Genomic DNA, 26,927 nt, shown 5'->3' on the forward strand with positions numbered 1-26,927 from the left:
AGACCCAACCGTGACTTCAGGTGCTGCATCCTTGGGAATGACAGCGCTGTGGGAAGCCACAGGCTCTTCCCAATGGCTGCCTCTGCTCTGTTGCTGCCTGATGGAGTATTATCACTATGACAACCTACAGGTATAGGATGTGTGAGATAGTGGGAGCTCCAGATGACCCAGATTGCATGTGCATGGCTCAGAGCTGGGCTTCCCTGCCTGGGAGAGGAGCAAGGAACATGTGGATCCACAGGTAACTCTCCCCTGACTCTGTCCTGTCATTTTCTAGCAAGTTTGGAATGTAAGGCAAGGTGAGAGCTTTAGAGACACTGGATATCTAGAATTTTAAATAAACTTCACTGGGGCAAGGAAAGGGAAGATTCATTTTTCTCCTCTGTTTCTAGAGCCCTTCTTTTTCTTCAGGAAAAGACTTGTAAGAATATAACAGTGCCCTTCAACTCTATCTTCTCCAGCCTGTTAAAAGGTAAAATGCTTTAAAACCTCATATACATTGCCTGTTTGTGTGTGTGTGTGTGTGTGTGTGTGTGTATGTGCATGCCTGCATTACTTTCTTTCACTACTATGACAGCACATGCTCCTCCAAAGCTATTCACAGCATTAGAAATACAACTCCTCCCTCCAGTGCCCCGTGTGTGTGTGTGTGCGTGGCTTGGGCTTTCTGCTTCAAATCACTCCCTTCCGATTGTGGGGCTGACGGTCACGACTCTGCTCCACACCTCCAGGCTTCCTATGGAGGGGAGGAGTATCGGGGAAAAGCAGGCACTTAACTGACCTACAGAGCCATCGATAACTTACTCCCTCGCAGCAGAATTACATAGGAAAGGGGAGGGAGGAAGGAGGGGGAGGAGGAGGAGAAGGAAAAAAGAGAAAATCCAGAGAATTCTAGTCTTGCAAATATAGTGAAACCAAGCAGTTGGAGTTCATTTGCTCTAGAAAAGCAGAGAAGGAAGGGGACGTTAAATGAAAAACAGCAAGAACAGTCTGTAGCTTTTTTTCCTTATAGTGACAGTGTTTTAGAGGTAAAATGATTCCTCCGAGCAGCACGACTGAAGTCAGCATGGACAGTGTGGAGAAAGAGAATGAAGTGGAGAGCCCAGAGCAACCCCCCTCTCCAGCATCAACTACCAGCCAGGAATCAAAGGTACTCAGAATATGAGATTTTATTTTTTTTTCACTCTTTCTTTGTTTTGAAAAGAGATGTGTTGCTTTGATTTTTATTTGGAGCCTATGCCAGCCCTGCCCAGCAGTAGAGGTGCTATGAGCCACCTCTGAGTGCAGTGCCTGCTCTGACACTCCTACTTCTGAATTCTCCCTGTCACCTCAGGAATCTGAACTGGGAAAATAGCTGCCTTTTGACATGTTTGGGTTTGGGGACTTTTGCTTGTGTTTCCTCCTCCTTATTACAGTAAGGTCCTGGAGTAACGATGGGGCTCAGGGAGGTGATCACTGCCAATGGATGTTGTTAGCTGTTTTCACACCAAGCATCAGATCACTTAAAGGGTTTGGTTGGAAAAATTGATTTTCTCAAAGGTTCAGAGAAGAGATTTTTTTCTGAGGGCTTGGAGTATTTCACCTGACTTACCTTCTCTGGCAGACCCATCAATGAACTTTCACTGTTTAATGAGGCAGCAGTTGAAACAGTATGTAAGTGACAGTTTTATCACAATGAACCTTATGTACACTTCCCAGAAAAGGATTTTTTTTTTCACAGCCTTTTTTTGGTTTATGAATATCTTAATGTGGTTCAATTTACCTTATTGAAAACCAACTTTCAGCTCAAATGGCATGGCCTCTGAATTTTTAATCGACTTTTATATTAAAAGTTTTTCTGACTGCCAGTATGTTACTTGGAAGATGGAGAGGTAAAGGGTAAAGTAGTAACCTTACATAATGAAAGTTCTTTGCAGCTTACTTGGATGATATGCTTTTGTTGATCCTCTATTACTAACTTATGATTGATACCATGGTAGCACCTGACAGGTCTTTCTGTGAACCTCACAGTGATGCTGTGTGCTGTGTAAACATGTAAAAATAGGGAGGTCTTTGTAACTAACAGCTTACAGGTGGGTAGAGCTTTAGGAGGTACTGTGAGAGCAAAACAGCTGCTTCACAGGAAAGGTTTGTGCTGGCCAGAATATAAAAGCAGTGGCTGACTGCGTCTAACATAGAAAGATTGCTACATTATTCTGTAATTATAGCTAGATTTCTGGAGAGTGAATCAAAATTATCTGTCTGTGTGGGCAGAGTTCTGATATGGGCTTTGGACTTTTTTTTTTAATGTATTTATTTAGATGCTATACTTCAAGGAAAGAGCTGAGGCATTCCCTATGTAATACAACCTCTTTAAAAGAAAAGAGCTCTTCCAGTAGCAATAGCATACAATATTCACTATACACATTCAGCACTACTGAGACAATGCTGGAGTCTTCCTGGTTAATGGGAAATGAAAATTAAATGGGTAATTGGTTTAACCACAAGCTCCAAAAGGATATGGTTGATCTGTGCATAAATCCCACCCCCTGCGACCACTTCTCTGGAATTGCTGAATTGTTATTTGAGCAGTGGGAAGCTCAGCCCCCAGTGAGGTCCCAAAAGTAACTGCAGCCTTCACTGCACTGCCAGCACCAGCTCACCAAGTGTGCTGGGCTGTGCACAGGGCCTGGTGGGCTGTGTGCTCGATATGTTCCCAGCTATGGTCCTCTCTCAGTGCCGGAATGGTTAAGGAGCTCCATGTGCCACTTGATAACAGTGATGCTGGAGGGACTTTCCCACTGGATCACAGAATGCTGTTCCCAAAACAAACTGACCGGCATGGATCCAAACCTGAGAGAAAGTGAAGAGCTGCACTGAGGGTTTCTTCTTGCCATTTGTGCACCTATGTGTTTCCAAGGTTGACAACAGGATTAAGGCACATCTGGCCAGAGAACAAATAGGCTACAAAACAGCTTATAAACAAACATTATTATCATTAATTTTTTCAATCTTGTGAGCATTGGAAGTGGTACACTGGAAGAGGCAAAATCTATGACCATGCAGTTGATGCCATTACTTGTACACAGATATTTTTAGTAAACAAATAATCTGTGTATTCACATTTTAGAGCTGCAGATATGGTCAGATAACATGCTGTATTGTCATTTCAGTAGACGGAGTCAATAGAATCTTCTGATCACTGAGGTAATAAGATTTCTTTCTTTGGTCCTACTAAATAGCAGGATGGAAAAATTCTGTGATTTCATTTTTTATTTTTTTAAGAGAATTGATGTACTTCAAAAACTAGAGCTTGACAGAGGCATAAGTCAGTGCTTTTATTCTGTGGTGTCCCCTGCTGAGAGAGTTATCCTGTCATTCACAGAAAACTAAGCTTTTCTCAGGTACTCTCTGCTACCTAGGTTAACAAGTTCATGCCTGCTGCATTTATTGCAGAACAGTTTGTGCAGTATTTAATTACCTCACAATGACTTGTTTCTGTAGCACAACACTATTATGCCTCCAAATATGGGAACAGAAACAACATGGATAATAACAACCTTCAAAATGCATTTGAAAACACTTCAGCAGAAAAGCAATTTTGAAAAAATAATGTAGAACTAAGAGCAACAAGCTTGCTTCCAGTCCAATGTAATCACAGACAACTGTGGCAGATAGTCCCATGTAGTACCAAACTCCCGAAAAGAGTTTTATCTAGCACCCTCTAGACTGTACTAAGAAGATGACAGGAAGGAGATACAGCAAATTCTGACTAACGTGAGTTTGAGACACAGAATTTCTGACTGCTACCAAGTTGCTGAAATTTGGAAGGATGACTCTCATGTGTTAGTCACATACCTCTGTCACAGGAAAGCAGCTCACTCTTTAACATACACTAAAACCTCCCACCACCTTTTCCTATGGATTAAGAAATAATTGCAGGTGAGCACACCTGGCTGCTGAAAGCTGAAGGACTGTACTCTGCTGCATGTCCTCCTCCTCACGAGCACCATAACACCTGAATAACTGCTTAGAATGGGGAAATTCAAATATAGTTTCAATTCACCAAATTTCCTGGGTCATAAAAGCAAACCGATTTGCATATTCTAAGTATATGTTTACCTTATAGTATAGATATTGCTACATAACGTGATTGAGTCTTTTGGATTGTATGCCCTCAGGTACTTTACATATAATACCTCCAATGTACTGTCTCACTGTTCAAATAGGTGTCTGAAGAGTAGCAGACATGCTGTAACTGAGCCATCCTGTAGCAATATGTATACTGCTACTGTGCTAAAAACCCTTCAGCTTGAATAGTTAAGGATGTTGCAAAACTAATACTTAATTTATTAAATTAATTTATTGGCTCTTGAAAACATTTACTTCACACTTAAGTGTGACTTGAGTGGGTACTTAAAGTTTACTAAGAGAATAACTTTAGGGGGTACCATTCAAATACATATAATTGCTAATTTTATTACATTCGTATGTTTGTAGTTATGGCTCCCACCTGTTTGGGTCCTTTGCATCTTATTTCCAAGAAAGCAAATTACCAGTTTGCCAGAGATTTTTGTAGATTTACAGCTCAGCAAGGGAGGCAGTCATTAGTTAATAAATCCCAAGGGAAAATTTCTTCATGATGGTAGCAAAGACACACTGAACACTTGTTCAACCACTGAGTTAGCAATATAAGCAGAAATCTAGTGGCAGCAATCAGAGGTCATATTTCTGATGTCTCTTATGTAAATATACCTTGGAACTTGGTAAAAAAACCTAAAATTTTTGTCTAAAACTAAATTTGTGTCTAAAACTAAAATTTGTGTCTAAAACTAAAATATATGTCTAAAGAAGAGTCCTACGCATGACATTATTTCTTTATGTTTTGACAGAGTTGGCACATAACTCTGTTAACTTTACCCTTCTTTTATTTAATTGACATTTCTATGTGAAGAGGAAAAAGCCCATCTGTTGGTTTCTTTAGGTGTGAGTCAAGTCTTTATTGCTCCACTGTGAATAGTGGCTGGGGTTATTCATAGCCAATAGAGTATATCTGAAAATTCCCTTACCATTTTTAAGTTTTAGGGGAGGCTTGAGCATCTATTATGTTTGAACTAGGATCAGTAGAGTTTATTAGCACTGCTGATCTTCAAGGTATTAGTGCTCCATGTCAAGTATGTTAAACATTTTTCAGGCTTTCTCATACACCCCAAAAGGGCTGTCAAGTCCTGCCCCTGCCGTTGTAGGCAATCTGTCATGTTAAAAGTTACTTTTTTGTAGACAGTAGTGGATTTCTGTGAAAAGCAAATTTTTTTCCACAGCTCTGCCCATGTCCATCTATTTTATTTTATAAAATCTGACTATAATTGTGATGTACTGCAGTCATGCATCTTTGGAGTGATTCAGAATTTTCCCCTGAACCACAAATTGTTGATAAATTGTTTACAGTGAGGTGAGTTAGGTAAGTTGAATAGCTAAAAAATAAAGGAAAAAAGATAAATTGGATTTCCAAATAAATATGGCCTCTGGACTATGTATTTCACAAAATAAATGAGTCAGTCTCAGTCTGACACTTTTGTACACTGACTATCTAGTGGCTGATATTCAGGGAAATGCAGACCATTATCTTCAAATTCAGGTATGGCAATACAGGAGATGTAGCATGATTGTTCAAATATGAGCTAACCTGGTATGCAATACATAAAATGGAAGTTGCTAGAGTAGCAAACCAATAAAAGGATTAAGCATTGAAGTTCAAGATGTAGACTTCATTTATGAATATTCCTCTATCAGTCAAGGTTGAACTTATATTCCTGTCCTGCTAGACCAATAGACCAATACTGTTTCCATGAGGCTTCAAAACCAGGTGTTAATATTAGATATTGAACTAATAGTAACACCTTGAAACTCTTTGGATTTTAACAGGATTGTGTGGGATTTAAATCTTGTAGGATTTGTGCTATGCTGCTCAGCAGATATCTTCCCCATTTAAAGAGTTAATACTTTATGAGGCTCCATAGATGGTTACTAATCAATTAATATTTTAAAAGGGCAGGGACTATGGTGTACAGTTAGTGTTTCACCCTCCACACCAGTGATAAATATCCAGTACATAAACTACTGCTGTAGTCTTCAAAGGAATACCAAACAGCTTAAAAACATCCCATGAAAGAGGAAGAAAAAATCAGTTCTCCTTCTTAATCTTACCTCCATGCCCCTGTGTGAAATGGTGAGTACATGCCATGAAGGTAAGATAAAGGGAAAGAAATTAGACTAAGTATTTTTATGCGCTTTGATTAAGTGTTGTAGCAAAATATATAGAGGAAGATTTTATTAAAGCAGGAAAGTAATACTCTACCCTATCAATAATTTCTTTAGCAGACTCATTCTTATGCTTACATTTATTTTGACTTCTCTCCCTTTCTTACTCTTGTTCTGATTAAAACACTGGTATTGTTTTCACTTTGATATATATGTCAGATCAGTTCCCAGGCACATCAAAATATCTAAGGCAAAATAGAAATGTGATCACTTCATTCTCTTCTATCCACACTTTCAATAGCATCAAAATGAAGAAGACATCTATTACCTTTCAGCTACTAAAGATGACTTGACTGAACTCTGGTGTGGCAAAAAAATGAATTTACTAAAAAGTGCAAATTTTCACTGAAGCAAAACAAGTTGTTTTAACGGCTGGAAGAGAGGCCAGTTGTACTATCCCTGTCTCTTATGTTGTATTCTTTTTCGTAAAGTAATTCTGTTGAATTCAGGTTTTACCACTACTTTTAGAAACTCTTCCAACATCTGTATGCTCTAATGGTTAAGAGATGCTATCTACCCTTCACCCTCTTCTAATTCCAGTGGAAGTTTAATTTTTGCTAGCTTGTGTGGAATTGTAATTTCAAAAATGTTACTTTAGCTTAGACATCTCTTTTCCATTCTTGGTGCCTGTTTCCATCATGTAAGAATAGACTTTTATGTCTGTTACCAGCATTTTATTTTCTATACCAAATAATCCTGACTGACATAAGATAAACTCTCCGTTCTTCACCTCATTCTAGTAGTAGATCCATGAATCTGTTTCGGTATTGAATAATCCTTCTTGAAAAAGGATGACTGAATTTTTTGCATGGTATTCTATCTGAGATCTCGTACAGTATCACTATTGCTTTACTAACTTTCCTGGAAACCTTGGTGTTTGTGTCTCCTAGTTAGCCCTTCGTGAACCAGACGTCTCCATTCTATTATTCTGTAATTTCCTGTGGATCCAGGATGCATTTGTCTGTCCTCATCTAGAGTGCTTTGAATCAGGTCTCAGGTACACAAGCTTGCACTTCCACGGCTGAACTTCATCACATTTCCCTAAGTCCATCCCTCAAGGTCCAGGCCTCTTCATACGTGGCAATGCCTCCCACAGAATGTTGTTAAAGAAACTTTCTTACCTGACCATCCAGAAGCCACTCTGGTTGTCACTCTCGTACCACTCGAGCTGGGGCCGAGGCCCCTTCGCCACTGTACACACTCACATAGTCAGACCAGGTTTCCTTACCGGCTCAGCCTCAGGTTTCTCAAAGCAGAGTCTCAGGTGTCTTGATCCTTAAATCACTTTAATCATGGTACAATAACAAAATAACAGCTTGAGCTGGGTGCCTCCAAGGAGGAACCCCAAAGAAGGGAAACCCTGGGATTTTATACCCTCACAGTCTCAGGGTGCAAAAGTCTGAAGTCCTCGTCCTCACCTGGCTGGACCAGAGGACCCTGTGCCCTTTGTTGTGCAAAGCATCTGCAGTTCACAGCCTCTTGCCTGATGTCCCACCACCCAGAGCTCAATATGCAGCTGCACACCAAGCTGTCTGCACTAGATGTATGTCAAGAATGTCGGAGGGAAATGGTCTTATGACATGCACAGTCTTTGCATCCTATCCAGTAATAAAAGTAGAGAGCAATATTGACCCTAAGACTAGGTTGGTGTTGTTCTTTGATGAACTCCACCAACGATCAACCCTCAACTTCTCCTTTCAACAGTAACCATTTCCCATAGAACTTTCCATAAAACTTATTTACAACTTTCCCTCTTTTCTATCTTGGCTAGCAGATTCCCTTTCAGTAACATATTCAGTAATTTTAACAAAATCCAAATAGACACAATCTACCTTTGACCTAAAACATTTTCTGTGTCTAGAAAATTGTTCATGATTACAACTGGTCTAGGGGGATTTAACTTTTTTGGGGTTGTTTTGCTGTTTTTCAGATTCTCTTGAGGTCAGATCTACACATCTGTGTTTGCTGGGATCACATTTCCTGCTTCTTGACAGAGACCTCTATTTCACTTTGTATCATTTCTGTCTTGACAAAGCTTGTTAAGAAAACTTGCTTCTAGACTTCCAAAGTAAAATTTTATAATAGAATTTAAATGCTTTCTTTTCTCCCTTTCACCTCAACAGACACATTAATCTGCTTTTTTGATGTAATACCATAAATTTCTGCAACTTCTTTCCTATTATTCCTATTATTTTTCCCCAGGATCATGGTTCTGGGAAGAAAATAAGCTGAAGTATTTGCTGAAGTTCTGAGCCAGCCTTTTATCCCATCCTGACTGTACCACAGCCTTTTTCTTTCCCTACCTTGAATCAATCCATTGACATTCAATATTTTTTGGAAGGATTTATTCAGCTTTTCTTGCAATTAATATCCTTAGACCTAAGGATAGTGCTTGAAAGATCCAATTTTATTTGCATACAATTTTTTTCCTTTTTTTTCTTTCTCTTGTTCTCCTCCCCACCATTCTATGTGGACTCTGCTTATTCCAAATTTCTTTTTTGAAGTAACTGTTTTCATGCAGTTTTCCAGGTCTACAAAGGCCAAGGCTGTTGCATAACAAGTGGTCATCTGGGTTCACCAGCACTCAGTACTTGCCGAGAGCCAGCACTTTTTATCAGATGCAGTGGCCTGTTTACACAGCTCTGCTGCTTTCCAGACCACTGCTAAAACATCCATACCTTCATAGAGATACTAGTTCAGGTCCTTCTGCGTCACACTCCAAAGCGTGATGTGGTCTAAAATATATCCCTAGTTATCTGAGAGTGCCAAAGGCTTGGAATTTCTTCAAGAGAATGGAGCACGTTAAGGGCTATACTTTTGAAATCCAAAATATGTCTTGGAGGTTCTTTTTTCCCATGCCCCTTGTTTAATTTAAATGAAAGTAAAACATAATCACTTGATAGAAAACTATAATTCTTTGTATGACAAACATTTCTCCTATTGCCTACCCAAGCCACTGCTGGATACTCCCAATGGGTAGAAGATTGCATATTTGATAAATTTATTCTCATGTTTTCCAGGTAGAGGATTAGTCTTTCAGAGGTGAGCATGAGTTGTGTATTCTTAACACAGTACTCAGTCCTGCACAACTTCCAGTTGCATAGGCAAGTAGTCATTCAATGTTAAATGAGCACTGCCTTTCTCAGGCAAGTGCTGAAGCATAAGCAAATTTTGCATGTTCATTAACAAAGAGGACCATCTGTGAAAATGAGAGGTCTGTGTGTGAATGACTGAAATAATTTGATTTTGTTTTCCTTCAGCATATGCCTCTACTTGAGGAAACACCCTTGATTCAGTAGATCAAATGATAAAATAAATGCTTCTTGTCAGGGAATTAGACTCATGGACCCTGGAAAACGTATTTACAGTAGATATCTGAAAAGCAGACTTCTCATGTCTTTGACATCAGGAGTTAAATATGACATATGGCTTGCATATCTTCTTATTTATTAAAACAAAATTTAGTTTCATGTCTGTAGTCTCACATAAATGTGCTAGAGGCTCATGGAATTTTCTCGTTAACAGGTCAACATTTCTTAGCTGACTTGTTTTTTAGTGATGAGAGTAGTTTGCTAAGCACTGTCAAATGGAAGCCTTATGGTTTTAGGGGCTGCAGCAGTGTTAAAAATATCACGGCATGAATAATTGCAAGAGAGAGGTATTTCCCAGCCACAGGAGGCTGTAAGTTCAATATGAAATTGCAGTCCTCTGTGAGGAACAGTGAAAATTTCAATGCTTTTCTTTTCTGTAGACATAATATGCTCCAATTCTGAGTGCCATTTAAAAGCTTGATTAAAATGCCACACATGCAATGTTTTATTAATAAAGATCATTTTAACAGTCTAATGTTCTGAATAGAAAAGGAAAATACAGCTGATCTATAGTAACTGATGATTAGGCTTAATTAAGAAAGGAGCAAAATACTATAAACTGGTATTCACAGAGCTATTAAAATCTGCACTTAAAATATTTCTTTTTAGCTTATTCATCAGAGTAAGACAAAGAAATGTCTACTTTGGAGGCACACCTCAGGTGAAAGAATGAATTCAACCTGACAGGATGTTATAGCAAATACTGTTGAATATTATCTTAGAGACAGACTTACATCACCATCATCCTAGTATTTAACTTCTTTTTTTTTTTTTTTTACAAAAGTTGCTTATTCATAGTGAAGGGAGACATCAGCTTTTGTTGGCCAAGGGTCAGTTTCCTGGTATGATGCAAAAAAGTCACTTCCCAAAACACCACTAATATAGGTGTACCATTCATCTTTATTTACTGGTGTTTTCCCTGCCAGTTTAAATGCTGTGGTAGATTTTCAAAATCAAAATACCTTGAGATTGAAATGAGAGGCTAAAAGCCTTGACCCAGCCTCAATTGCCTTTGTGCATACCCAGGCTGAGAAATGGTCTTGGACTAGTCACCTCTATCCTCACAAGTAAACAAAACATGCTAGGTAAAATTCAACATGGTAAACTTGTCAGACTGTCCATGACTTTTGCACAGCTAAACTAAGAATCCAGTTGTTAAAATGTTTCGGGTTCATATGGGGTTTTAAAATGCACCTACTCTTAAGTTATCAACCAGTATGAGTCAACCCAAGGATCCAGCATATACAATTTTTGTTGTACATCTTAGTGTACTTACTTATATTATTTATAAGATTAGCTCATTTCTCATATCTGTTCACACATCCTCTTTTAATTTAAATCATCTAATTAAGGAGTTATTTACAAATAAAACGTAAGGTGACTTAAATGATCTGCCAGACATCTCTGATAATGAGCCTTCCAGTGAAATATGTGCTTGTTGAGTGCTTTGTTTTGCTTATTTTTCAGTGTCAAAACATTTGGTTATGAGGAATTGATTGTGTAAACTTTTGTCAGGGAGATTTCCTTGGTTGCAGGTGAAATTTACAATCAAAAGAGGAGAAAAAAATGCATCCTAGATACATATATAGCCCCATTTGTGTTTAGAGAGCAACTGTGAGCAGATAAGTTAGTTGTTCAGACCCCCTGTATTATAAAATGGAACACAGACCTAAGCTGTTTTGTCAAACATTTATTTAGAGGAAAAGCCTGCTTTATGTGGTCTAAATTAGCTTCTCTGAGGAGAAATCTCTTTCCACTGACCATAGTAGGCAGCTACAGCTGAGTTAAAAGTTCAAATTTAAGTAAGGTGAACACCACTTTGATTCTGTCAAAGTGAGGTCTTGAACCTTGCCTACAAAGACTGGTCAGCATCTGTTCCCCTGGCTGGCTAGTCTGTCTGATTTTCCACTTTTCTGCCCTCAGCTCTCTCAAGGACATTCTGAGAACCTGCAGCTCTTTTTTATGCCAACGTGGAACAAAATCATTCAAACTTTGAAAATTTTTGCTAAGTGGAACTGCTGTTTTCCAGCCGGTCCTATAATGGAAAGTTATGCACCTATGACAAAAAGGGAGTGAAATGTGAGACTATCCAGGCTTCAAAACGTGAAGTGCTGCTATTAAACTGCAGCCGCAAGATGAATCATGTACCTGTTTCATGAAGTATGGGCACATAGGAGTCTTTGGCAGGTTCACAGCAGTTAGATCTGTCTCCTGTAGTTAGTCATAATGACAAATGGACTGCATCCTCCTCACCGTTAAGGATCCAGGCAAACAGTTAACTTTTTTGCTAGCTTACCCACTCGCTCTCTGCCTTTCAGTGTTTTTCTCTTTCTTTCCTCTCTGTTCCTATTCTCACACAAATGCTTTAATCTACAACCAGGCTCTCTGATACAATGAGTCTTTGCAGGAAAAATTCCCAGGTTTCCAAGCTTAGCCAAGTTTAAAGATTCCTGTTAAGAAAATAGATGGTGGTTCTTCAGTTAGGGAGAGGGACCTTTTATAAACACTGTGTGGATGCTGGTGCACATGCCATAAGAACACTTGAAAAAAAGCAAACCCAACAGTTTGCACTTTCCCTTTCACCTATACCCAAGCCACACCTGCTTTATTAACAAATAAATTACTTAAGTTTCATTTAATTTCCTCATACTATCTGGTTACGTGGTCTGTTCCTTGTATGTGGATGCCTAATTATCTCTCGATGTAACCTTATGATGTCTTTATATGTATATGCAGAAAACTATATATAAATTTATAACCTAGGCAATGAAGTAATAGAAAACATTCTTTATGGAGAGGAAATGAGGCTGACTTCCTAGTCTTCCGATCTTGTCCCCTCCTTTCTGGGTAGGTAGCTGAAGGCCAATTCAACTCAGAAGATCAGTTTTCAACTGCACTTCCAGTGGAGGGCTTTTTAGCTCCTGCCTCCCCCCAGCAGCTTAGGCTTTCACAGACTTCCCCAGGCTGCAGTTCTGCGCTTCAACAGCACTGACTTTTTTAGCAGTTCCTGCCTGGCATCCAAGAAAAATGCTCTGGGCATCTTCCTTAGAGATTATCAAAGCTAAAATGAATGCCAACAGCTGTGATAGACCTATGTGAATCCTGCTAGAATGTAGACAAATTAAAAGCTTTTTACAAAGGTAAAAAAAAAAAAAAAGAGACAGTCAAACCTTACACCAAATATCTTAACAGAGTGATTTTCGTCTGAGGAGAATGTAGCTATGACTAGATGCTGGCCATAAGAACTAGCCACTCAGTCTGGTAAAAAAAATATCAGTCCTTTTTTAAACAGAAAGCTAGCCTACTTTTTTTCTGGCACTATAGGAAATACACTGTAATAAATACAATATTCCCACAGTAGCAATAGAGGTAATGTCATTTGGCCTTTACTACCATCTGCTGAATTCCAGAAAAGAACCTCTCCTTTCCTTAAGTTAACATCTCTCCAGTACAGTCACACTCACAGCCACTGCTTCATGTAAAAAAAAAAAAGAAAAACAAACTGATGGGAGAAAATTGATATATATCTCAGAAGTTAGCATTGTGTTTGCTCTTTAGTACAGCAGTAGACAGTAGCTGTTTCTGCTATAATATTTCACATGTCTTCTAGACCAGTGCTATTTGGCTGATATCACAACTTGCACCTTCTCTGACAGGAGAATAGACTAGACAAAGCGAAGCTCTTCATGGAAATCCCCCCTCTTACACAAGATTCATATTCATATTCTTTAAAGCTCTCTCTGTTCTAACTTGACTTTCCTTTCCTCTTCCTTCTATTTCTCTGCTTTCCTGTCTGCCTGAATCCCTCATGCAGCCCCATGCAATATGTTGTTCCTGTTGAAGTCACTGATAATATTTTTTCAGATGAGGCTTCGCAGTTTTACTGGTTCAAGATCCCTGACTTCCCTACCGAATCAGTAACACCTATTAAATCTGTTGGTAACTTATGTCAATGCCAACAGCTCTTTTCTCTCTCAACACCAAAATTATGAAGCTTCATTTATTAGGTGAGCACAACATCATGACAGCATTATAGGCTTTTTTTTTTTTCAAAATCATTATTACTATTATTAGATGTTCATGTGCAGGATTTCAATAGCAACAGTTTAGAGAATTCTGAGGAATTTAAAAAAAATTCTTAATATTCAGAAAAAAAATTTAGTTCTTCAGAAAGAGTTATAAATTCTCTACCATACTATTTGTGGCATTCTCTGTGAACTATCTTCTTACACAAAACCAGCTATCTCAGTATCAAACCATATTTTTGCAGTTCAAACAGTCATAATCTTGAAATTTGATAGAGGTAATTTGAGAAGGAAAGTTGTGCAGCTGGTGAGGATAAAAATAAAATGTTTTTGTTTTGCAGGGTTGATCTTGGAACAATAGCTGGCTAAAGATATGTTCAGCAGCTTGGAGGTTTAGGAAAAAACATAAATGAAATGGATTAGCCTGTGGCAAAAGATATATGATAGATATCATGCGTAACAGCTCTTGTTAGTTAATATCTCCAAATATATGTATTTACACTGTCAACTTCTTGAAGCAATGTTTAGGCCTTCAAGCATCCCAATAAAGTGCCAAGTAACTGTGTGCCATATATATGACAATATCATCATCAAATTAAACAGATTTTCTATGTGGAGAGTTGGCCTATCCTTTATGTAGGACATTGAATGACTTTTTGCTGGGCATGACTAACGAGTAATAACAAGAAGACTAAAGACAGACTGAGATAGAAACTTTCTGTACCAGTAACAGATTCCTTGGAAACTGTATTACAAGGATGATTTTTAAAAAAAAATTTGGAAATACTTTTTGAAAATTAGAAAGCTACTAGAGTAGATGTGTTGAAAAGGATAAATGCATGTCATAAGTTACACTTTGAGAAGAGCCTTAATGGAAAATGTACCAGATCTGGACTGCATCTGGAAATAAACAGACCTTTGTCATGGTAGACAGTAAGATAACTGGATGCACAACAAATAACAAGGGAGATGTTATCAAGGTAGGAAAAAATTTTAATCGGCACGGCATTTGTTATGTATGTGGTAGCTTCTATAGGACTTTAGAACTGAAAATACGACATGAAGGAAACTCTGTGGATACCCAGGTGAAGCCTTGAGAAGCCCAGAAGATTTAACTAGCCTTGCTCTACCTGTGCTGTCAGCTCTTCCTCCAGATCAAGGTTTTCACGCCAGAGTGGTGCCAGGGCAGCGATGTGCATCAGAACCATATGGGTCCTGTTAGACTTGTGGTGTTAGAACAGGGGTGGCTACATGCCCTGGCCTCCAGAGTAGCTGGCAAGAAGCAGTGTTCACATGACAGGACAGTGTTAGTTTTCAGGAGGGATAAGAGGAAGATGAAAGGCAGCAAATTTGCTACCAGATTGCAAAAATATGCACAAGAAGAGGAAGGGAACCATGAAAAAGGAAAAACTGGAAGGGAACCAACAAACACTGCTAGTATTCTGTAAGGCATAAGTTCGTATGCCATCTCCCACTGAGAATTATTTGAAATGGAAACATGGAAACGAGCTGTAAAATTTGGATCTGAATCTCTGTTTGTGGACAGGCAGCAAAAAAGGAAGTGCAGAAACCTGTGGAATCAAGTAAGCCAAAATATCTGTGTGGGGGCTTCTTTTAAGCCGATAGGCCATACAACACACAAATTGTGCCCTCATTTTCTCTTTGAAAAACGAAGTAATATCATCTCAAAGCATACTAGCTAAACAAGAATTGGACAGAATTAATTCACACAAAGTATGAGTTGAAACAAGTGTCTAGGAAAGACAAAAGAAGCAGGAGCATATGTGTCCACTGGATCTATCTATATTTGGTTGTGGAGGAGCAGAGATTGAAAAAGATGGTTTAAGAAAAAGAGAAGGGAATTAAAAAGTGGAATAAAATTGGCCATGTAACAGAATATCCAATGTGGCCAGGTGTTTTTTCAAGCTCTGCATTCAGAAAGCCTTTGTTTTTAATGCACAGTGTAAAACACTGAAAAAAATTTATTTTGAAAACATACAAACAAAAAACCTCAACGACCCAGGCAAACCCTGAGCTTCACTCTGGAAACATGCTCCCTGGAGTCAGCGGGAGTTAGAAGTAAGCAAAGACTTTAGGATTTGGCCCAATGACAACAACTTTGTTGTAGAGCTGAGCGCTTACATGTTTTCATTGCAAAGCATTTTAACAGTGTAAGTTTCGAACCCCAGAAGTAAGAGTGGAAACACTGACAGAATATTAACTATAACAACTCCTGGTAGATCTCAGTCTTCCTTTTTGTTTTAAGATGATACAAATGTGATAATACAGTATGTGGGTTGTGGCGTTCATGTTAATTTGCCCTGAGTTAGTATCAGCCTCCCTGCCAGATGTATTTCCATATTTGCTTCAAGAGACATACTACCATTTAAAGTATTATAAAAGAGCTAAGCTTAAAAAAAAAAAATAAAAGAAGGGGAAAAAAAGAAAAAAAAAAGGAAAGAACAACAAATTGGTAAAATAAATTAGTAGAAACTATTGCTATAGGTAACCCAGCATTTTTAAGCAGAACATTGTTGTGTTTGGTCTTTTTTAAAGGTCAAGTGTGTTATATTAAGCCATAAGATCAATAGTGGAGATGCACACTTCATAGATGGACAGATATGAGATACGGTCAAGGATGGTTAATCTTACATTCACAATCACCTTCGTTCCAGATTATTCATGAGAAGGAAAAGAAGCAAAACTCAGGTCCTACTATTATCACTTTTGAAGGCTCTCAGCAGGCATACGCCAGTGCAGCTTCTTTCACCTCAGCAGGGCCTCCTGGATTTACATCACTCTGAACCCTAGCCTTTTAACCTCCAAATTTCATCATGCCACTTCCACAACAGCAAAGATTAATAAATGACTGAATCGGGAGTTAGCAAAGGGAAATTGGTGTTCCATTCAGAAGCTGATATGGAAAAGAGCTGTTCAAAAAGAGCTGCAAAATGTGGGATTCCCAGAAGTGATCTCAGAGATAACACTCCAAATGCCTTCTACATCAAGAAGTAAGAGATAACAACATCGTGATGGGGACAAAGTATAGACATGATCGGCTGCCTAGCAACCAGGTGCCTGAGGTGAACCCCAAAGTACAAAACAAGATGTTGTAAACACCTACTTGTCTTGAAATTGAAAGTACAGGCTGATTTAAAAAAAAAATGGAAGGACTGTTCTTAAATATCTCTTGTTTCCTTCATGAGCTTTCCTTTTGATTTCAGGAGAAATGACTGGAGGCAGCTCAATTGTCAGATCATGAAAGGGAGACACGAGGCACACAGAGGTCTACACCAGACACATTTCATAACCTGAATTATAAAGGACCTCCTGCAGCTGGTGCCACCCATTTTGGAATAGTTATTTAGCAGCAGGGAGAATATAATCCTGGATATAGATAGAGGATTTGTGATCTTTCTCTCTGTTCCTGGCAAAAGCAGCTCTTTTTTTACTAGGTGAAGCAGGAGAGGAGATGAAAGGGATAAAACATTTCGCAACCCCGATATAAAACAAGCAGCAGGCTTTTGTTACGTCTGAACCGTTCCTTTGTTCAATTTGTAAAGTGTTTTTATTTATGCACATGTTGGCAAAGAAGGAAGAATTGATGATCTTTCAGCTCAACACAGTGAACCCAGTAGATCTTACTTTGGGACTGTTAATCTGATCTTCATTACTCAGATTATAAACTTTGGAAAGCTACAGTACAGCTTCTCTGAAAGATATTGTGAGTTGTTAGCTTGAAACACTGCAAAACTGAGAAAGATTCTCTGCAGAAGCAGGCTGAACATGAGCCATGGTTAAGTGATATTGCAAGCATTTTCCCCAAAATAAGCTTGAATCAAACCTGCTAGGAAGTTTGAAGAAATATTGATAGAGAACAGATCTCTCAGGAAGATGATGTAATACACACTCTTTTCTTTCTAGATTACCCTTTCTAATACAGTGTGATTAAAAGAAATCAAAGGAATACACCAAAATAGGGCTGTTCAAAAACAGAGCAGCAAAAATGCTGTTAGGTACAAAATTTGAGAGTTTATGTGTGGATTTTACTTAGATTTTTGATAAAAAAGCCTTACATTTTTCTGCATTTTCATTCATACAAGTATCATTGCATTTATTTTATGTTTCATCCTTTTTATAAGCTGTTTTAAACTGTTTAAATTACTGTGAGACTTTTGAAGTTACTATGAAAATATAATTTAACAGGGAAGTTAATGTGAGCTCTGCAAGTCACAGTTGCAGAATATCTACTAGAGTGTTTACTCTTTTTACGCCTTAGGACTAAGTAGAATGTTCTGAACACAACAGAGACAGAAAAGGAGTTCCCTGAGATTTGATGGTAATTGGTCTAGTTAATAAATTCTGTTTCCTCAAACCTATTACTCCCTGGACTGCATTAGTTTATCCTGTCACATCTTATGCTGAATTTGAAGGAATATATGAAGGAATTTGGAGCACAAAGGAGAATTTTTAATATTTTCAGGCCTTAAAACTTTCAGCACTTTATTTCACATTTCTCTCATATATTTGCTAATTCTGGTTTCTTGCAATATTAGAAGACTACTCACCCTAAAACGTAGGATAAATTCCAAACAACTGCAGGAGCAATTATTGAGAACTAGATGAATTTTTCAGCTTGGTTCAAACCAAACCAGGAAGCCATACAGAATGAACAGGTCTACTAAGCAAACACGCTGTTTGGCTACACGTGCAAGCTGACCTCTTGATAATTTAGAGTTCTGCTAATTAGAGATGCATACACACAGCTGGCAAGGATGTAGTACATCAGGAAAGGGCTGAGGATATGGGATTCACAGTGATACCTGAGCATCCCTTCAGACTTCATGCTTTCAAACCCAGAACCTCTTTCAAGGATTTTTGCTGCTATGGTCTGGCATGTCAATCAGAGAATTTCATTGTAGTTTAGGACTCCATGAGTGAAATAAAAGCATAGAAAGAGCCCTGTCTGAAAAGGATCATATCCTAAATCAGTTTGAGAATCAGTGAGTGGATTTAAAAAATAATGTAGGACAGGGAAGAGAAGCTGAGGATGATGATCAGAGCAGCAAGAACCAGCCAGAGTAGTTGTAGGTACTCAATGAATCACTAACAATATTATTGTTAGGTATTATGAAAAATGTCTCCTCTTTGACAGTTTCGATACAATATTAAAGCAGACAGTTTGATTTGTTTACTTTTTACAATGATAACAAATATATTTGTTCTAACTCCAGCTATGCAATCTGTTTGAGAAAACACACAAATATAGTACGTAGCAGACTATGCAATAATAAACACTCCGTCTTTGTCTATGGTGGATTAAAAGGATACAGATTCCAAGGAAGCTGGCTAGAGCAGACACAACTACATGGCAGGGCCAGATTCTCAGACTGTATAAATCAGCTACAATTGAAGTCAATTTAGCTAATTCAGATTGTCCTAGTAGGGTATTTGGACTATTTATTATTTAGAAAGAAGAATGTAGAAAAGGAATCAGCTTTGCTTACAAAATTTATCATGGGTGCTTTGGAAATAAACAATACCAACTCCTTAAGTATTAAAAATATCCTTTCATCTTGGTAATGCTATAAGACATGGTACTTCTCTCATCAGCAGGCAAATATATATATTTTTTATGAAATTGCATACTGCCTTTAGGTATGTTATAATCTTATTTTTGCCCATTAAAATGCCAAGGCAACGGATTTTCAGATCAAATCCGGTAAAAAAACACGCCCTTGTCTGTCCTCAAAAATCACTTACTTTTGTATCCTCAGTTTTAAGAAGAAAATCATTAGCCCGTGAATCAGCAGGGCTAGCAGAAGCTTAGCAATGCTGCCTGGCTAGCTTACACCCTGGTAACATCCAACCCTTCAACAAAGCTAGTAAACAACTGAAGTATATTCTGAGAGCTGCTAATACAAATTGAATGTTCCTTGACCCAGAAAATAGACTGTACTCAGTAGAGGAGATACCATTCATCAAGACTTTTGTTCTCTCCCTTATTTGAAAGGCTTTTGGTCTGCATCCATTTTGGTAATAGCCTGGGTACCTGACGTGCTCTCTAGCAAATCTACACAACATCATCTGAGCTTTCTGTGTTGAAGTCCTTCTTTTATAACAAAGTGAGAGTCAAATAATCTGCAAATTTGCTCTAAAAAACTGCAAGGAAGAAGTGGTTCCTTACAGAAGGGGGATGTTTATCTCAAAGCAGAGTGAAATCTGCTGACAGAGCATTTTTAGTCTGCATACTAAAAAAAATAGCTATGTTTTATAAGAACTGCAAGATTCAAACTGGCTTGATGGTTCATTCCAACTCTGTTAATACCCTGTATTACTTGTAATGGATCTAATGATATTGTTAACAGCAGTGTAAAGAAAGGGATAGAGAAGAGCAAGCAATATTTTTTGTTTATTGCTAGCGCAGTAACAATACAACAGACAACTGATGTCTGAAAATGAGGGCTTGGTTGTATGGTCAGTCAGTAAAGTTCAGTTGATGTGTGACTCATTTGTTCATTTCTCCTGGAAGATAGTTAACAGTGGAAATGTATAAAAATAATCTCCTCATTGGTCCATGCTTCACAGGAGCCTCTGCTGCTGGCAGGGATGTTAGCAGTTCTTGAGAAGGCAACAAGATCAAGCATGCTGGGAAATAAGCTGATGTGGGCAGATCCCACAAAGGTTGCCCTGAATGCCAAAGCTCATGGCCCAAGCAAACATAATAATATAAAGTAATGCAATATACACTTTGACCTCCTAGTAACCATCATTCACTGAGATCACTAGGGACAGAGTTTCAGGAAGGGGAACGAAGCATTTGTGCGTAGGATGTGGTGGGAGTGAGGCTTTCTCTGAGTTTTGAATGATGAGAAGGTGTGACGAAGAAGTTGCGTTGAGAAACGGTGAAGGCACAAGGGACACCCATCGTATCATTTTAGTTTGATTTGGGAGTGTGTTTTCAAAGTAAATCTCCCAGTGCTGAGATTGTTGCTACTCACCTCACTGTGGTTCTTGTGCTCTATGCACAGGCTGCATCACTTGGAGGTTTGCTTGTGCTCCAGGTGTGCACAGAATGCATGCCAGTACTGATGGGCTGGGATGGTTCAGAGCAGAGTACTCTGTGTCCTGAAATGAATACAGTGGGCATGCTGGGTCCTCAACAGTCCCTGTTTCTTTCTCCAATCTGCTTCTACAGAGCCACACTGACTGTCAATGTAAACAAGCTGGAGAATCAAAGGAAAAAAAGTTTCTAGATATCAGGGAGCAATTAAGAGCCTGAACAAAGAACTCTGCAGGGTGGACAAATATCCTTGTAACTGCAAAGCTATAAACCCGCTCAAATCATTGGCATCTTTCCAACTTCAGTGGGAATTTCTTAAATGAAAATTGTAGAAAAGCGTTGCATGCTTCTAACTATTACATAAAATGAAGTCTCAGTGAGCTCAAGTGCAATGCCCATTCACAGCAAAAGCAGTTGGCACCTAGCTAATACTAGGAATGAATTTGAATAGCTGTTCTTTTGCTACCTCCTCTTTTCTGCTTATAACAGCTAAAGAGTTGTAGTATAGGGGAATTAGGAACAGAGGAGGTGCTGATAAGCTGTGGTTTGTCAGAGTTTCCTGATCCCTTGAAGCTTGAACATTCAGGGACTCAGAAAATTTGAGATTTTGCTGCAAGATACAGAAAAAAAAAGCTTAATTAAGCTCTGAGGCTGAGCTACTGCACTTATCTTACCTTACCTGTGGGGTTAGTATGTGCAGTCACTGGGAGCCTGTGTGACTGATAAAAAGCTTTTAACTAGACACAAACTTTTTTCCTTTACTGTAATTTCAAACTACAGGAACATCCTGGACTTAATGGCAAGGGTTCATGTTTCTGAAATCTCAAAGTTGTGAAGTCTTCTGATGCTACCCCAAGTCTAGAAAAACTCCTGTGCTTCTGGGAATTTTATTTTTATTTAAATGAAAACTAATTTGTAGCCTTACTTGCAGAGGAGAAAATGTGAAAGGATTAGGAGACTTATTTCAAATACATTTCTTAGACCTGTTTTGTGCTTGGTTTAAGGTTTTATTTAATTCTGAGTACATGATTTTTCACTTAAGTGTTGAAGTAAGTACTGAGTGTAGAACAACCCTAGCCACAGGTTTTTTCAAAAGTTTGGTAGCGATTCTTCCTAAGATTTGACTTTGAACTCATTCACTCTGCAGAAAGAAAGTAAAAATAATAAAATTTGCATACATTCGTCTCTACTGAGAGATTTGAGTCCTACCTCAGGTGAACACTATAGCAGCTCTATTAGAAGCTGGTGGCATTACAAGTGCTTTAAATCAGTTTACAGCAGACCAAAATCAGGCATATATTACATGCCTGTCTTTAATTACTTTTGAAATCTTGCAATAAAAGAACAGCAAATTTTGAAATAAGGGGATTGCGATGTTTAAGTAAGGGAAGCAATGCTCACTTGACTGTGGCATAATAATCACTTAAGCTTTTATGGTTTCATAGTTTATTCTAACTGTATAACAACCTGCCCTTGTCCTTGCTTGAGCCAACTTTTCCTGAGTAAACAATCACATACCAGTACCCTATTTCAAATTCTCTCATGAGCCTAATATGAGAAAGGAAAATTGGATCTAATTTTAAAACCTGATGCCAATCTTCTATTGCTCTGTATACTTTCGCTCATGCGTGAGGGTTATAAAACACACTGATCTGAGGGGTACTTTTTAACAGTAGTGATGAAAGTGTATAATTCAGTGTGCAAAATGCTAAACGTTGCCAACGTTCTTCGTTCTTGCATAGTCACTTCTGTACACATATAACCTATTTGGGATATAATAGTCCCAGACTTCCACTGGTGTTTTAGGTAGGCAATGTAAGCCAAACATATAGGTGTCTTCCAGTCTAAATGCAAATGAGAATAAAATCTGTATTTGGCTACTGACAAAGATGCCCATCTTGTCTGGGAATTATTTAAGCACATGAACACAGTCCAGTGCTCAGGGAACCTCAGAGAGGACTATTAGCTTGTGCAGAGATATCTGTCAAATCTGTGAAGGTAACTTGGTCCAACTCATTCTTCAATACGCATCCTCTGAACATTCTGGATGGGGATGCATGGAGTATACACAGTTTCATGCTCACCTTACTGTATTTGTATTTCTTTGGGCATGCATAGCCTGAAAGCTGGACTACCCTCCTTTGGAAAATTGTTGACTTTTCTGCCTGGGGGAGGAAAGGCCATTGGTACATCCCTTGACTGGTAAATGGCTGCACACAGCAGAATAAAATAAGGATAGTAAATGCAGAGCTTCTTCAAATATACTGCCTACATTGTCCAAACTAGCAGGACAGTTGTTTCATTATAAAACCAATACTGTATTGCACAGCTTAGTTTACTTTCTCTGGCAGAAGCAGTGTTTTGAAATTTAATTAGCTTCATGTGGCACTGTAGAAATGGATGGCAAATCGATAATGGATGCCATTTCAGTCACCTTGTGGTGTTGTAATTCTCTGTGTTTTGCTACGCTAATTAGGTCTGACTTCAGTGAGAAGTGTTTCAGGAGCAAGGGGGTGAATTATTGCTGAGTTCCTGGCTGTCACTGGGGAGATGAAGTAATCTCAGAACAGAATAACCTCGGTGATTTCAAGAGGCGGTAACTTAACATTCAAGAAGAAGAGAGAAGATCTCACATTCTGATGGTGCAGTTGTACAGTGATTTTTGGGCTCAGTCAGCCCATAGCTTAGGCTTCAGCTAAAGGAGCTTCAGAAACCATAAACAGGATTTAACTCATAGTTGGCATCTAATGACTTAATTGCTCTTATTTTCATATCCCCCTAGAGACTGAGAGTTTCTTGCAAATAGGTATTTCCTTCATTTGAACCCAGGGCTCCTCCTCTGAAACCTGAGTGAGTTGTGGGTGAGAACTGTACATCTGGGATGGGCCCCAGGTTCTGACCCCTCACTACTCCCAAAGTCACTGTGGAGGAACAGTTCAGGAAGCAGAATGCAGTTTGCTTCTGTGTAGCAAACACAAACACTGTTAACTGGAGGCGATGGCTGCTCCTTGTCCATTCATCTGACTCAGGGAGTTTATTGGGGCACACTGGGAAGAAAGCTGGTGTCTCCCTCTCCAGGAACAAGCTGTTTTTGAAGGTGGAAGAGAGGCATCCTCCCAGGATATCTTGCCTCTCCTCTCCAACAGCATGCTTTCAGCTGCATCATAAAGAAAATGGGTAGAACGGGAATAGAATTTAGGGAGAGCAAGTGCTCTGAGGCCAGTAAGTCAGTGTGACGGACCAGAGCCATGCTTTTTTGGGAAAGCATGTGAACTCCTTCTCTTTATATTAGTGTGAATTATGGTTCCCAATCATCATTGCTTCTAACATAAACAGTTTCTAATATAAACCATTCCGGCTCCTTACCACAGACAGCCTGAGCAACATGGAAAATTTCAGTTGTTACCTCACAGTCACCCAGAGAATAGCAGCAGTGATTAAAATTATTTTGCAGTGGTTAGAATAATGCTGAGTGAAACGTGATACAGGGTTATTGCACTTCGGAGAAGGTAAATATGAAGTAGATGCAGAACTGGCTTTCCTTTTACCTGGCCTCTACTTGTGGGCTCTTGGAGTTGTCAAACCCATAAATTTGTGTGGCTGACAGCTCAATAGCTTCTGTGCCTCACCTAGTGCCCTTCTCAGCCTTATATAAAATTGGGAGATGGAGGGGACGGTTGAAGGATGAGAGGTTTGCTGATATGGCACAAGACAGCAGTCAAAACTGCATATAAACTCTTTTTCTGCCAAATTCGAGAAATTTAAGTATATTAAGTATATTTACTGAGTTCATTAGTCTTGTACTGCCATTTAACAGCTGTTCCTGTAATGGCTTTACAGGCTGCTTAAATACTATTAGAGTATGAATAATACTCTAAGTTCCCTCATGCTTGAATACAAAGGATATATTCTCCAATGCATACAACTTTCAACAGCACATCTATGCTGTCATACCTGAAAGTGAAGACCAATAGAAGCATTCATTAGGGCTATCAAGTTTATTGTCTGTCAGAAACCATCTGTAGTGTAGTTTGTTTTCTGGTTGGGATCTGCTTTCTTTGCTCAAAAATTGCCATTTAAACACTAAAGTCAATTTTATTGTTCAGGTGGTTCAAGGTCTGCCAGTGGCTTCCAGGTTCACTTGGCAGCAGCACACCCCAAAACCAGGAGCCTTGCATCATTTTTTAAGTAGAAAAAGTAGTAATTATAGCTGGCTTATTTATTGCAGCTGCAGAAACTGAAGCGATCACTCTCCTTCAAGACGAAAAGCCTGCGGAGTAAAAGTGCAGACAATTTCTTCCAGAGGACTAATAGTGATGTGAAACTGCAAGTAGACTTGATGCCCGAGGTGAGCACAAGCACTGGACAGCTCCCCAACTCAGAGAGCCAAGCATCTTCTCCCACCAGAGCCCAGCAGCTGCCAGAAAACAACAAGACTCACATCTTCCAGGAGCACATCTTCAAAAAACCCACCTTCTGCGATGTCTGCAACCATATGATTGTTGGTAAGAAAAAATATTTTAAATCTGTGTGGGTGTCCATGCTAGAACTTGCAGGATGACCTTTCCATAGCTTCTGTGAGCCCAGATGTCTACTTGAGAATATTCATGCATAGAGACTTATGTCACATCTGCCACAGGTTAACACAAGTTCTATATTTGTTGACAGATGTCTTGCCTTGTAGACACATACTGTTGTCACAAATTACAGGTGAGGGATTGAACTGCAGTCAAATTCCTCTGTCATTCAGGTTATATTGAGTACCAAGCACAAGCTCTCTTGTGTGTTACACTAGAAGCAGCAGAAATCCATCTTGCAAATTTGTGTCTGCTATCCTCATTTTTTTCCACAGCAGTAATTCTAACTCTCCTAATCCTTGTGTCTGCTGTATTGCCCCCAGTTCCCTTTCACTGTGGTGACCATGCCTACCTCCTCCAGCTATCTCACTGTCATCTAACTGACAAGAAGTAGCATCTGCTGGGTGAGAGGCTTTGATCTGCTTGTGTGTGTGTGTGTTGGCTGTCTAGGACACGTGTTTTGGGAGACCAGGTCAGCAGAACAAATATAACAGCTGAATTTACACTGCAGACTTTCTTGGGATCCTTCTGCCTGATACTTGTGCACAAAATCTCACACTAACTTTATACCTTTGAAAGATAGGCCTGTCTGCTCTCTGAAACTGTCCACGAGTATGTAAGTTCCTGCCAGGGACTGACTAAGTGACACAGAGGAACTAATTTTATTATTCTCTCTAGTGTGCAGAGAAAAACTCCATACTGCGCCCTGCTTGTAAGGTAATTTTCAGTGCAGTGTGAAGACTTAAAAAGCCAGCTTCATTCAGTTCATCTGTGAGGTTGTACAAGGACAGATCAGGAAAGAAGTGCAAGTGGCTGGAGGTGTAGAACATGCATGGTCACCACTGTGGGAAGCTGCAGGAGTTGCTAATCAGAAATCTGATCCTAGAAATTCACATCCTTGTGGCTAGGGTGTTGTGCATATGGTTTGGTTTCCTTACCTACTTATTATCTAGTTGTCCCAGAACAGTAGATCAGGAATGAATTCAGTGGCAGTTTACACATGTGAAAGTGACTGACACAATTTCCAAGTTTTAAGGCAGGACAAGAAGTTAAAAACTGGTTTAGTTTCATGTAGAAGCAGTGTAGATCTTTTAGTACAAAATATTGTCTGTAATTTGCCTAGCTTACTGTAAGAAATTTATATCCCTTGGCATGGAAGTCACTGCCTTTCAGCTAACAGTATGGTAAGTTCTTGAAAGATGCTGATGGGACTGCTCAACATTTTTCAGATGAGGGTGCTCAGTGGAACACTCCCCATTTTGTGTGAGGAACTTGTGTTCTTTGGAAAAGGCAGCTGTCTGCAGAACATTAAATCTGATGCAAGACAATCATGCTTCCATAAATTAAATCATATCCTCTCTGCACCACAGCTCTACTAAATCCAAGGAAATTGAGGAATTTTCATCTTAAGTTTTTGGTATTATTTTCCAGTCTTTTAAGTTTTTTTCTACTTGAAGTGGTAAAATAAATAAAAGAGAGAAGGAGTAAAGCATCGGTATCAGGGAACTTCACAGTCCAGAGATTGAAAGAAAGTCTGGAAGACTAGTTACTTGAAATAACTTTACAAGTGGAAACATGCCCAGAACTTGTC

General features: G+C 38.9%; 1 protein-coding gene across 1 annotated transcript in view; it reads left to right on the forward strand.

The window, feature by feature from the left end:
* Positions 1-669: 669 nt before the first annotated feature.
* STAC (SH3 and cysteine rich domain) overlaps positions 670-26,927 on the forward strand; it is a 73,872-nt gene continuing 47,614 nt past the window's right edge. The window contains exons 1-2 of the mRNA XM_051768595.1: positions 670-1,150; positions 24,988-25,264. Of these exons, the coding sequence (XP_051624555.1) occupies positions 1,034-1,150; positions 24,988-25,264 (394 nt within the window). The 5' untranslated portion in view covers positions 670-1,033. The remainder of the gene's footprint in view (positions 1,151-24,987; positions 25,265-26,927) is intronic.

The sequence above is a fragment of the Manacus candei genome, unplaced genomic scaffold, assembly GCF_025592945.1.
Source record: "Manacus candei isolate 608988 ecotype Guabito, Panama unplaced genomic scaffold, ASM2559294v1 h1tg000095l, whole genome shotgun sequence".
NCBI lineage: Eukaryota > Metazoa > Chordata > Aves > Passeriformes > Pipridae > Manacus > Manacus candei.